The 13,473-nt window shown below is 33.8% G+C and overlaps 1 protein-coding gene across 3 annotated transcripts in view; it reads right to left on the bottom strand.

Annotated features, from left to right (window-relative positions):
• Window positions 1-13,473, bottom strand: part of RBM46 (RNA binding motif protein 46) — a 49,536-nt gene that overhangs the window by 18,829 nt on the left and 17,234 nt on the right. For all 3 annotated transcript variants that reach the window (XM_078002386.1, XM_015139377.2, XM_015139380.3), the window contains exons 3-4: window positions 12,669-13,136; window positions 11,379-12,161 (exon numbers count right to left, since the gene is read on the bottom strand). In XM_078002386.1, the coding sequence (XP_077858512.1) occupies window positions 11,379-12,161; window positions 12,669-13,136 (1,251 nt within the window). The remainder of the gene's footprint in view (window positions 1-11,378; window positions 12,162-12,668; window positions 13,137-13,473) is intronic.

The following is a 13,473-nucleotide window of genomic DNA, read 5'->3' as shown; positions in this document are numbered from 1 at the left end:
AACTGTGTCTAATTCACTAGTGATCCTTATAACTTTACACAAAACAGCATTGGGTAAGTATTTGTTGAAGGAACACATTTTAACAAGGTTTAACAATCAGCCATCTGCCAGTTAATAAACTAAACACGAGTATAGAAGCCTAAAGGAATGAACAAGCAAAAGGGATATTCTTATGAGAATAAAAATTCCCAAATCAAACTTTCTTAAATCACAGTTTGCAAAAGGTAAATTTCTCAGAGGGCTTGAAAATGGCAAGGTCATTATATTCCAAGTGGTATTAGGGAACATAATTCTGAGCTAATATAGTCTAGTAAAGACTCTTTCCTTCTGCCATATATTTCACAGATTTAAAATAAATGTTTAAAAAATTATTTTTATTTGTTATTTTGTACTGAGAGGAATACAGAATTTTTAGTAGCTGAAAGGCTCAGACAGTTCTGACTTACGTTAAGCCATAATCTACCTCCTTAAAACTTTGCTCTTTTAGACTTAATACCACTTCCTAGAGCTCCAAAGATAAAGACTAAAGTCTTTTTTCCATGTGTGAGCACTTCAAACATTTGAAAACTGCAATCACATTTCCTCTGTGAGTATTAGTATTTACACACTAAACAGCTCCAAATATTTCAGTTGTTCACTGTCCTATTACATATTAGGGAGTTTTCAAGCTCACCCTAGTTGTCAAGGTTGAATTAAATTGTGGTGCCATAAGCAAACAAAACATTCCAAACAGTCTGAGTAGAATAAAATTATTTAGTCTTGATACTATGTAACTTTCCTATTTTACCTTGAGTTATATTAATTTGAGAATCTCTAGAGTAGAAAGACTCTTAATCAAATTTTGACAAAATAACACAAGTTCTCACCCTTGGCTGGCTTTCATTCTTTCCCAATTTAATAATGAAATATACAAACAGAGAAATATATAAACTATATAGATGTGTATGCCTTACATAATTTAAAAAAATGAAAACATGTACTCATCACCCAGGTTTAGAAAAAGGAAATTATCAATACCTCAGAAGTCCCTTTGAATCCTTTCCAATTTCTCCCTCCAAGTAGTAACTTTTAAATGTTAGTAATTCCCTGGCATTTTTATGGTTTTACCTCATAATCGTCTATCCCTAAACAACCTATTGTTTGGTTTTGCCTGGCTTTATTTTCCCAATCATAATTTCCAACTGTCTCAATGTCTTCAATTTAAAATCTGAATCTTTTTGTATTTTACATATTTTTAAGGAGCCACCTCAAATCTTCTGTGGAATAAGGCAGGAATGAAAGTGAATAACCTACCCTTACCAGTAAAAAGGATGAAGAAAAGACAGAGGGCGACTAATATAATACTTAGGTAAGTGCACTGCATCAGTATGAAACAATGTCATCTCTGCAGGATAAGAAATTGAGTGGAGGAGAAACTGAACATCTTTCCAACTTTTCCTAAGCTGGGTTTTGTATTGAATTTGTGTAAATTTCTAGAATCAATATACCATATATTTAAAGAGCATTCTAGGATAAACAATTAAATAAGCTAACTAAATTCAGATTTCATTTCCATTTATTCATGCCTGCTATCTAAATATTTGGGAGTTGATTATAGAAGTTTTTGTCATAGAAAATTCATTATAAAGAATTTCAGAATAAAAAAATAAAATTAATAATCATTACAGAAAAATACTGATTAAATCTAAAGGCAATGAAATAATTCTCCAATGTATTAATTCTAATGAGAGCATGTGACATCATGAAACTGCTTTCCAAGGCCTCAGAGGATTGATGAAAACCCCATCCATCCTTCTCCCAAGCCACATTAGCTAATGTAGCAACTCCCTGCTTGGAGCATAAATCACAATAAAAATAATACATAAATAAGAAAATAAAATGTAAAGATTTTTAAAAATCAATAAAAGTGAGTTTTAGAACACCAGTGTATTAGTGAGAAATAGCAGAGTCACACATACATACAGGTATTTCAATAACTTAAAAATCTTAAGTCTATCTACTAAGTAAAATAGGGAAAATATTAAGCAATAAAGAGAAAATCATTACTATCTCATTTGCAAATCCCTCTCTGAAACTAAGTGAGTGCATACACAGTGAAAGCAATCATATTTTGCTTAGTATCGCCTCTTTCCCTTCAATTCTTAAGCGAAAAGAAATAATCTTTCAATGTTCTGGTATAATCACTGTTTCTATACTTGATACACACACCTAAGTTCACACCAAGGAATCCCTTAAGTGATTCTTATTCTCTCAAGGAAACACATGTACACACATACATGCAGATGAAACGCCTTTAAATGAACCAGCATTTCACTGCTTGAATTATTTATAGCTCTGAATACAACCTTAACCTGTCTTGCAAAGATTGACAATGGCTCACCTGGAACCTTATAAATTCTGTGCCCCAAATTTTCCAATACTTTCATAAATTCGTAGCTACAGATTTGGTCACCCTTGGACCAAAAATTAACTGGGCAACAGCAGGATAAAAAAAAGCCATCTACATATATGGCACATATGCTTCAAATTTTGTGAATATTCATTTACCCCATAATCTGGGCAGTAAACAAGCAGACTGGAACTATGTATTGCTGAAACAAAGTTAACGAGAAAAAAATTAGGTAAATGGGCTTCAGTCTTACAAAAATCCACATACAAAACAGGATTAAAGAAAAGTGCAAAAAAGAAAAGTAACTAATAAAAACAAACTTAGACCACATAATGAATGGAAGGACAATCAAACTGCACAAAAGAAAAAGCAAAGCATAGGTCAACAAAGATTTATCTACTCTATTAAAAGAAGCTGGAGTTTTACATCATGGTTTACATTTTTATTTAAATAAGTGCCAATCCCTTGAATTTGTGTACAGAAATCAAGGTATACTGTTTAAACACCGAAGAATAGTAACAAAGTACACACACCAAATTACCAAGCAATACAACTGTAAGAGATTGATGTTTTCTGATGATTGTGCTCCTATATACTTTTTAATCCAAAGTTATAAACAGAATTATAGTAGAGCTGATAACACTATTAGTGTAATATAATGATTATATTTACTGAATCAAAGCAATACATAGGCAAACTAAATTTATTTAGTTACCCAAATTATTTTCTTAAACTATGAACTACTGTGTACATAAAATTTCATATGCAATCCATTCTTAGAGCTCAAATGTTACTTGCTATATATAAGACAAATAAGAACCCACATGTCATTAATACATCTCTGACCAAATACTATCACTTTAAGGAGCATGAAAATCCAAGAAGTTATTAATATTCTGGTGATTTAAAGCTTCTAATTATTTGGGGATACTAAGATTTTTAATTTTTGTCCTACTATTTTGAGGTTTCACAGGAAAGGGAACCATTCTTGGAGGTAATGTACTACCAGGTCTTGGAAAGAGGACGAAATGCTCTGAGATTGATGAACTATTAGATATTAACTAGTAAGGGTAGATACTATTTTTGATTTTACCTAAAAGGCCTGGAAGAAACACTGAATTTTAAAGTAGTTTAAAGCACAAAATAAATTCGTCACAGTGAAACCATCATTCTACATTTTCTGTCTCCTTATTCACGAGTCCATTCACTTAATTACACTGCTATAGCATAAAAAATTATTGTCTACTAAATATTAAACAAGAAGCAGAGATAAGGGCATGATAGGCTGAAGAAGACTAAGTAGAGCGTTTCACAAAGATTTTTCTGATTCTAAAAAAAAGAAAAGAAAGAAAAAGAGGAGCTAAAAATCAATGTAACATTAAAATTTCTTTTAAAGCCACATTAAAAAATCTGCATTTAGGGACATCACGTGGCAAAATTATGAACTGCTACTAACATTTAAGAATGGAACATATACACATAATTTCTAATGTCATCTGATATAAAGGGAAATTTTTAAAACCATTTTTTAAAATATGAATTAAATAAAATCAGACAGATTAATAAAGCAGTAGCTGCTATTAAAACTAGTTTATTAGAAGGAGTATTTTAGGACTGTATTAACCAAAGACATTAAGAAGTTATAGGGTAAAGAATCAAGCATGATTATATAGATTTATGAAGTAAATAAAATACAAAGGATCACTTTCAACAGTTAATAAACCTAACTATGGGACAGATACTCCCCACATGGCATGTTTTGATACATATCATTATTTTCCTAGATCCTCTGTTACAAAAAGAAAACTATTTCCAAACTTTTAAGTAGTTGCCTTGTTTTATAAAAACCTTGCTTTTGGCTGTAGTAATTGGTTAGCAAATTCAGAGAATAACCGAAAAACAATTACATGTCATCATGCAAATAAAACAGTTGACTGACTGAATCTTTTTTTTTTTTTTGTCCAGCTGTTCTGCTGTGAAATAGGCAGGCATGAGCTTTGAATTCTATAAAGGAAGGGATATTAAACTGATGGATTATTTCTTGCAAAAGCAGCTCTTGGTTTTAAACTATTTGAACTCAAATATGTATCTCTGCAGACATAAAATATTTTAAAGTATTACTTTTGGTTCTACATACGATTTTTGACCATATTTTAAATGAAACCATAATCTTCTTAGAAAAAAGATTCCTTAAAACTTACTAAATAAAATGCTGATATTTTAGATCTGAGGACATTGAAGTCCAATGACGAAACAATTCATTTGCCATTCTAAGGTCACACAGTTTCTCGATGGCTGAGAAAGGATTCTTAATTCTTATACTTTTATTCTAGTAATTATTATTCTAGTAAGCTGCTTCTCTCACTGTACTAACTCCATAATATTTATGATGCATTAATACAAGTGTTCGTAAGATGAGAACTATAAGTAATACTAGATGTTCACTCAAATGGTCTTTCAGAAAAAAAAAAGTAAATTTCAAGAGCAATACAAATACATTTTCATGAGGACTAAGCCCTCTCAGAGGGTCAAAGACACATAGTTGAGTTAATGGAATTTTGGTCTCACCACTTGGTCATATGAAAACAAATATGTAAAATGTTGATCCTGATACCTATTTCTCATTTAAGTAGGTGAATTTTAAAAGAAATTTTGCAAATTACCTTTGTTCTTTAAAATACCAGTTTGAATAGTATCATCAAAGTTAGAGCTGTAGTTAAAACTGGAAAAAGATACTCTTCTGAAAAGTATTATTTTTCTTCTATGTATAATCTATAACTCCATTATAATATCATAGAATCACTATATCATGTTTGGCTTAAGTGCCTCCTAGAATTATTTCTTAAGTTAAAAAAAAAACCTGGAGAAAGTTTCTCTTTATTTCAAAGAAATGGTTTGGAATATTTTTATCTGAAATTCTTTTATTTTTGCATTTCTGCCCATCAATCTGGAAATAATAGCTCATAAGAAAAAAAGCACCAAATATTTTTCAGATTAAAACTTCTCACAATAGTATACTTTCACAAAAGTATAATTTTCAACAAATTTACAAGTGATAACAGAAATAAAAGATTCATTTGAATAAAAGGATAAGCTAACAGTGACTATCATGTTTAGAATATATATATACTAAATACTATTCAACTACTAGAAAAAAATGCAAGATTCTACTGATGTACGTCATTTCAAAGTCAAATATAAGAAGCAATATACAAGTCCATTACAAAATGAATATTGAAAAAAATACAAAAGATATTGTAAGAATGAATATTCACACACAAAATGGTCCACGCACATCAAGATGGATTCATCTAGGAAAAAATATTTGCTCAGAGAAAAAGCAGACATATCCAACATAGTTGCACTAAAAAAAAAAAAAATGCAAAGTTTTAAGAAACAAGACTAATGAAATTTTAATTAACTAATGTTTACATCTTTTCAACTCCTTTAATTCTTCCTAAAATCTCACTGAAATCATCAAACAATATACAGAACTACTTGCCATTAAACCACCACCATGCTATTTTTCTAAGAGTAGTTTGCTCACGTTGTGTCCCTCTCTGACCACAAACTCTACAACTGAGGTCAGGGAAGCATACCTTTTTCCTCTTGTACTCCCAAAATAACCTATGCAAAGAATTTGTGTATCTGCCTTCATCACTAGACTGTGACTCCTTAAACAACAACAACAACAACAACAAAATGTTTTATTTATCTTTAGCTCCAGAATGCTTAGCAAAGAACACTTAGCATGTAAGAGGCTTTCAAAAAAGACCTGTAAAAAAAAACAACCGTAATCATTTATGGTCAGAACGACAGTATACAAATCAGATGAAATTAAATCAGTGGCACAAGTTAGTTTGTGACAGGTTCTTCATCCCTGTTTTAAAAAGTTTCAGATAGCCATACAAGTAAGAAAAAAATACCACTTGTATCAGTATTACACAAACAGAGAAGAGATGCCCTGCTTAAAATTATTTGCTAACAAATTATATAACAAGGTGAATTATCAATACAGGTAAGACTACCTTCCTCTTTCCACTAAGTATTCTCCAGGACTTTCTTCTTCAAAACTCTAACTCTCCAGGACGTTCCTTGATCTCCTTGATTTTGTTTATTCCACTTCCACAATGCAAAGAATCCTCCAAAGAAAAGCAGTGGCAATACTGAAAGACCCAGATTCAAAACAGAGTTGACTTCTAGAAAGAGCAGTACTATTTGCCTTGATGGTTTGCTTTATTACTAACAGATAACGAGATTGTGAAAACAGAAAAGACTTACTTAAAAGTAAGTGATACTGAATGACCCAAGGTATCTCCATATAGCAAATATTTAATATAGAACCTATCTATCCTAACCCTCAAGTCTGTATTTGGTTTAGATCATTCTTGCACTGCTATAAAGGAATACCTGAGACTGGGTAATTTATAAAGAAAATAGGTTTAATTGGCTCACAGTTCTGTAAGCTTTACAAGCATGGTGCCAGAATCCGCTAGGCTACTGGGAAGGCCTCAGGGAACTTCTACTCATGGCTGAGGGCGAAGTAGAGGCAGGCACATCCCATGGCAAGAGCAGGAGCAAGAAACAGAAAGGAAGAAGTTGCTACACACTTTTAAACAACCAGATGTGGCGAGGAATCATTCACTATTGTGAAGACAGCACCAACGGAAAGGTACTAAACTGTTCATGAGATATCCACCCCCATGATCCAATCACCTCCCACCAGACTGCACCTCCAACACTGGGGATTACATTTCAACATGAGATTTGGCAGGGACATATGTCCAAACTATATCAGGATTCTACTCATTAAACTCATTGACTATCCTACAGATAGAGATCCCTAAAAATAACCCAGTAAATACATTCTTATCCTGCTGGTTAGGTAATGAGTTTCCAGTGAGATAAGAGAGGTCATTCTTTGCCATTATGAAGATGAAGATAGTCTCTAATTTTGAAGTAAGTGAAAAGGATAAGGAAGGTTCTATTCTGGCATTAACCCCAACTTCCAGCTTTTCTTTTATTAAGGGTATTATGCTTAACATAGAGCATGCTTTAGATAGGACCAAATATTTTAAAAATTGATTTCAAAGACCTGTAAACCAAGAACTTTTGAGATGCTAATAAGATCACTAAATGCTCACCAGAAGCAAACTCCATGACTTCTAGTTCTCATGTAGATGCCTGTTATCCCTAAAAAGACATACTTTTTTTTTTTCCATAACAGCAATGATGGCCATTTAAGCAAATGAAGCCTAATTATTTTCTTTTATTTTTCAAGCTTGGGAAACAGAAGTGGTAACACCAAAACTGTGTGGCTACTAAAAGTACACTCTTAAAGAGATCTGAAATATTAATTTTAAAAATGACTGTTTATATCACATATAATAGTAAAACATCAAGGTTAAGATTGGATAATAATTCTCAAAATAGCATCAAACTGAAAGGGTTAAAATAAGGATACTGAGGCAAATTCTTAAAAAAAAATTACTATCCCCAAAGAAAATACCTTAAAAACAGTAGTTAAATGCATTCTCTAGAAAATTTGACTTATCAAATTATTTAAGAAAATAGAGCCAAAAGATTACTTAATAGGTAAGGAACTTCGTTTGAGAGACTCTAGGAACTAATAACCTCTCAAGACTTCAAAACAATTCAATCCTTGGACTAAGTAAGCATTTACCAGGATGTCAAGAATACACCACTACCACCAATTGATTTCAACTCTGAGCTATTTGATGAAACCCTATGACCTTTAACTAAAAGATGATGTAACTAAAAAGGCATTAACCTTTTAAAACCCAGAGGCTCCAACATTAACAGAAGGGAAAAAGTGATCCAGAAAACTGCTTAGCAACACTCAATCTACTCTTAACCTGCCATGTGGCAACATGGAAACTTCTCCCTGTCTACCGCTCCTGGCCCTACTTTAATGATCTCTGAAGGGCTGATATTTGTTTTCTGATCAAAGTTTCCTAGACCCCAGATCTCTGGCTCTTTTGCTTCCTTGAATTCTCTTTCTCCTTTTCAGCTGCCTAAATGTATTTTCCTGCCTCTAACTCAACAATCTTCACTTACATAGGTAGTCAAGCACCATAAGGATTTCTGTGTTACTGTCCATAGACAAGACCTCAGGCTTTGTGTACTCCACTGAAATAGGACCTAGGGTTTTGTTTAATCTTTTTTTTATATGTGAATTTTGCTTACATTATATTAACTGTTCTGATACTGAATACAGATTGAGGAAATATATAAAATACAAATTGTTCGACTTTTTATTAAAATTAGCTTTGATACAACAAGGTTGATAAAATCTGGACTAGACCACTAAAGCAATCTGCATGTGCCCACTAAGGACTTCATTTATTGATGCTACCTTGCTCACTAATTAACCATAATTAAGTTGAAAATATTGTACCTGATTAGGTGTTTTCTTAGGGAACTATAGGTTTATGTTATCTAGTTAACTATGGTAATAAGGGAGTTAAAAGCTCTGTTTCCATCTAGAATCTGAACCTTTATAAAATGGGCAAACAGGCCGGGCGCGGTGGCTCAAGCCTGTAATCCCAGCACTTTGGGAGGCTGAGACAGGTGGATCACGAGATCAGGAGATCGAGACCATCCTAGCTAACACCGTGAAACCCCGTCTCTACTAAAAAAAATACAAAAAAATTAGCTGGGCGAGGTAGCGGGCGCCTGTAGTCCCAGCTACTCGGGAGGCTGAGGCAGGAGAATGGCGGGAACCCGGGAGGCGGAGCTTCCAGTGAGCCGAGATCGCGCCACTGCACTCCAGCCCGGGCAACAGAGCAAGACTCCGTCTCAAAAAAAAAAAAAAAAAAGGGCAAACAAAGTTTACATACAAGTTTGCCATAAATTAAACTAACATGGCTATGTTGTAAGAATTTTAGAAGTTTCAGTTAAATGTGTAAGGGAATGAGGGGGGCTAGAAATTTTTTAAATCTTTCAGTATTAGCATGGTAGATCAGACACAAGTATCCTTGGGAGAAACTTGATCAGCAACTAATTAACTACGTCCCACTCCAAAATAATATTTTGACTCATTTTTCTCTAAGAAACTTAATTTGAATTATTTGCTATCTACCTAATAATTTTATCTTTAACTTAGATGGTCTTTATTAAAAGTAAATTGAACGCTTCTATTTTGTACATCAATAGAAATAAGAACTAAGAATTTATTAGCTTCAATGATGCTAAATCCCCAAATATCTCCAAACTAATAATTGAGGACACTACTTAAATGTGTCTTCAAGCGGAACCCTACCTTTAGTCCCACAAGTTTTGTTGATATCTCCAAAACAGAATCTCCTAAAAATATTGGTAATATACTTCGGGAGGCCAAGGAGGGTGGATCACCTGAGATCAGGAGTTCGAGACAAGCCTGGCCAACATGGTGAAACCATGTCTCTACTAAAAATACAAAAATCGGCTGGGTGTGGTGGCAGGCACCTGTAATCCTAGCTACTTGGCAGGCTGAGGCAGGAGAATTGCTTGAATCCAGGAGGCGGAGGTTGCAGTGAGCCGAGATCACGCCACCGCACTCAAGCCTGGGTGACAAAGCAAGACTCTGTCCCAAAAACAAACAAATCATAATACTATGGCAGTGGTACATAAGCAAGCTTAAACAATATATACAAATTATTCTCCTTTCTGAGAATGTTTTTCTCTTTTGATTGTTTTCTCTTAAACTTGAGAGTATGAATTTTAAATACACATAAGCTTCTGTACTGTGGTTCTGCAACCATATAAAAAATAATTTTCAGGGAAGAGTTTCACAATTATAATCAAGAAACAATGAGAACCCTCAAAAGATCTTTCTCTTTTATTTCTGATTCTCAGGAAACCACTACTCTTCCAATAAATATTATTTGGGACACAAAGTAATCATCAACTAAAATCTATAGCTGCAGTAAAAAAAATAAACAGGTTGCGGGGGCAGGGGAGGCTAACCTAACAGTAAAAAACAGCAAGCAGGAAAACACCATAGTGATATTATGTCTCTTCCTTTACAATGTCAAATACTTAGTTAGCATATCTTTTTATGCTTTTGCAAAACCTTTCATAATTATCCTTCAAACGTTTTAAAGAAAATTTACTGTTTGAAAAACATGAAGCTAAAAAAGAGAATGGTCACAAACATCTCTTACTGATGCTTTTTGTCTTTCATGAGTGATAATATAAATTTCCAGATTGGTGAGCATAAAGCTGTGTCTGCACACTACCCATCTGAAATCCCACTGATTTTACTAACTCCCTACCCCTGCCCCTCAAAAAGATCATTATGTAGACTTCACCAAAGATACAGGGACACTCTATTATAAATTGGTTTAATTAACATATCCTGTAACTTACACAAAAAAATCTTTATTTCAACTGAGAATTAGTCATTAAAAAAACAATAAATTAATAAAACAGGATTATGAACACTGTAGTAAGTCAAAAGCAAATTTTTGCGCAGGTTAGGTAATGCTTAAAAAACTAAACGTAGGTCGTGCGCGGTGGCTCACACCTGTAATCCCAGCACTTTGGGAGGCTGAGGCGGGCAGATCACAAGGTCAGGAGATTGAGACCATCCCGGCTAACACCGTGAAACCCTGTCTCTACTAAAAATACAAAAAATTAGCTGGGCCTGGTGGCACACGCCTGTAGTCCCAGCTATGCGGGAGGCTGAGGCAGGAGAATCGCTTGAACCTAGGAGGCAGAGGTTGCAGTGAGCCAAGATCGTGCCACTGCACTACAGCCTAGGTGACAGAACGAGACTCCATCTCTCAAAAAAAAACAAAAAAAAGCTAAATGTAGGAAGATTTTACAGGGCACAAATTTCAAGAAAGTTATGACTTTATAAAATTGAGATAAAATTTATGTTACATACTTACCACTAATGTTGAGTTCAAAATAAATGAATTGAAAAACAATCTACAGTATTTCCTAATTTCATATTTTACACTGTTTAAAATATTTTAAAACTTACCCAAATGAAGTAATGTAAACTGGGCTGCCAGTTCCTTTGCATCTTCTAACGTAGTACAGAGTTTGTCTGGCATGAAGTAACTCTGGGATCCATTTGCAATAGCAGGAATAACTATCTTATAGACCAAGAGTACTTTCCCATCTTGACTTGTTGTTGAATATAAATAATATTCTGGTGGTGCCCAATTATTTTTGTTGCAGTAATAATCCAAATGCATTACTGCAGAATTAAAATGATTGGATTTTAAAGAATACATACTAATCGGAGTAAGCTTTGTTCCAGGATAAAAAGGGTAAGTGCATCTTTCAACTTCAGGCGGACTTGGGCTATGTTGACCATTGAGACGAGCAGGAAGAGTTGGCAGCTTGCCTAGAGTTTTTGGGTGGCTCTCTTCTTTGTTAGCAAACACAATCAGATTTTCAGAATTTGGACTAATCTGACCATTAAGATGCTGTCTCCAAGTGTTTTCTTTATTTACTGGTTTAGCTAGTGTTACCTCAATACTTGCTCCATCAATGCATTTTCCATTCATAACAGACATGGCTGCCACTGCATCTTCTCGGTTGAAAAAGTGAACAAAAGCATAATCTCTAAGTTTCTTTACTCGTTCAACTGCACCAGGCTTAAATTTATTGAATTCTGCTTTAATTGTTTCCTCTGTAGTTGAGATCATTAAATTTCTTACATAAAGAACTTTAACTCTCTGCATGGTTTCCTCATCCACTTCTTTCTCTGGGTCAGCCCAATCTACCTGAATGGTGTGGCCCCATAGTTGGAATGTTCCTGTAAAAAAAAATAATAATTTGAAGAGAATTAAAATAAAGAATAAAAGTTAAAGATGTTCAGTAAAACTGTTTCCCCAGAGAAGCAGAAACTCAACCACACGTCAATAAATTTGGTTAAGCATTTGTTTCCTATTCACACAAAAATTTTTACTAAAGTAAACAACTAAAACTTACTATGTAATTTAAGAGTCAATAGAACAAATATACTTCAAAGATAGACTTTATCAGAAGAATTAAGTGTTGCCCTTTGGATTTTTATTAAACAATTAATAGCTCAAAGTGTATACATCCAGCAAAAATATCATAAATAGGACTGATTTTACAGGAACGATTTCTTGTCTTTTAGAATTATGTGATTTATTTTACTTCATTACTCAAACAATTCTTTACTCCTCTTTAAGTGGCATTATTTATTTCGATAATATTGATCCGTGATGTACTATCATTTCTCCATATTTGTAAAAAGGTTAATACTGAAAAACAACCTTTAAAAGAATCAGTTTACCTGGAATTAGTTTCCTCCGTGCCATAGCAGCAGCTCTGTGAGATTCATATTCCACAAATGCAAAACCACGATTTTTGGTCTTATCAGTTGCACTTGGATAAACAATGACATCTACAACTCCTTCTGTAACTTTCTTCATTTCATCTAAAATTTCTTCTTTCTTCTTTTCCTTGGGAATAGCTCCAATAAATAACCTACAATTATCCAGGCTTACACACACACCAATAAACTTCCCTGGTCGAATTTCATAATTATTAAGAATTCTGATGGCTAACTGGGCTTCTTCTTTTGTAGTGTACATCACAAAAGCATAACCTCGATTTTCACCACTAAATTCCATCATAAGTCGAAATTCATATATCTTCCCAGCTCTTTCAAATACAGGAACTAACTCATCTTCATACATATCACGAGGTATTTTTCCTACAAAAACTTCACAGCCTCTAGGTGGAGGTGGACCTTCCCAACCTGAACAACAAAAATGAATAGGAATAGACACATAAATTCGAATCAGATATTTCTACTCACTATTCAATCATACATTCATTCAACAAATTTGCTGTGCTATGTGCCACTCACAATTCTAGGTATTGGTGATACAACAGTGGACAAAATAAAGCCCCTTCCCTTATGAAGCTAATATTCAATACAGAAGGGAGATAACAAGTGAGTGATAAGTGCTATGAAGAAAATCAAGGGAGTGGTCAGGCAAATCTCTGGGTACATGAGATTTAAACACAGACCTGAATAGAATGAGGGAGTGAGCCATGAGGATTATCTGGGAAAAGGGCATTCGGAAAGAAGA

Source organism: Macaca mulatta, chromosome 5, assembly GCF_049350105.2.
Source record: "Macaca mulatta isolate MMU2019108-1 chromosome 5, T2T-MMU8v2.0, whole genome shotgun sequence".
NCBI classification, from domain to species: Eukaryota; Metazoa; Chordata; class Mammalia; order Primates; family Cercopithecidae; genus Macaca; species Macaca mulatta.
Note: the sequence above shows the minus strand (reverse complement) of the source record. Positions and strands in the feature narration are given on the sequence as shown.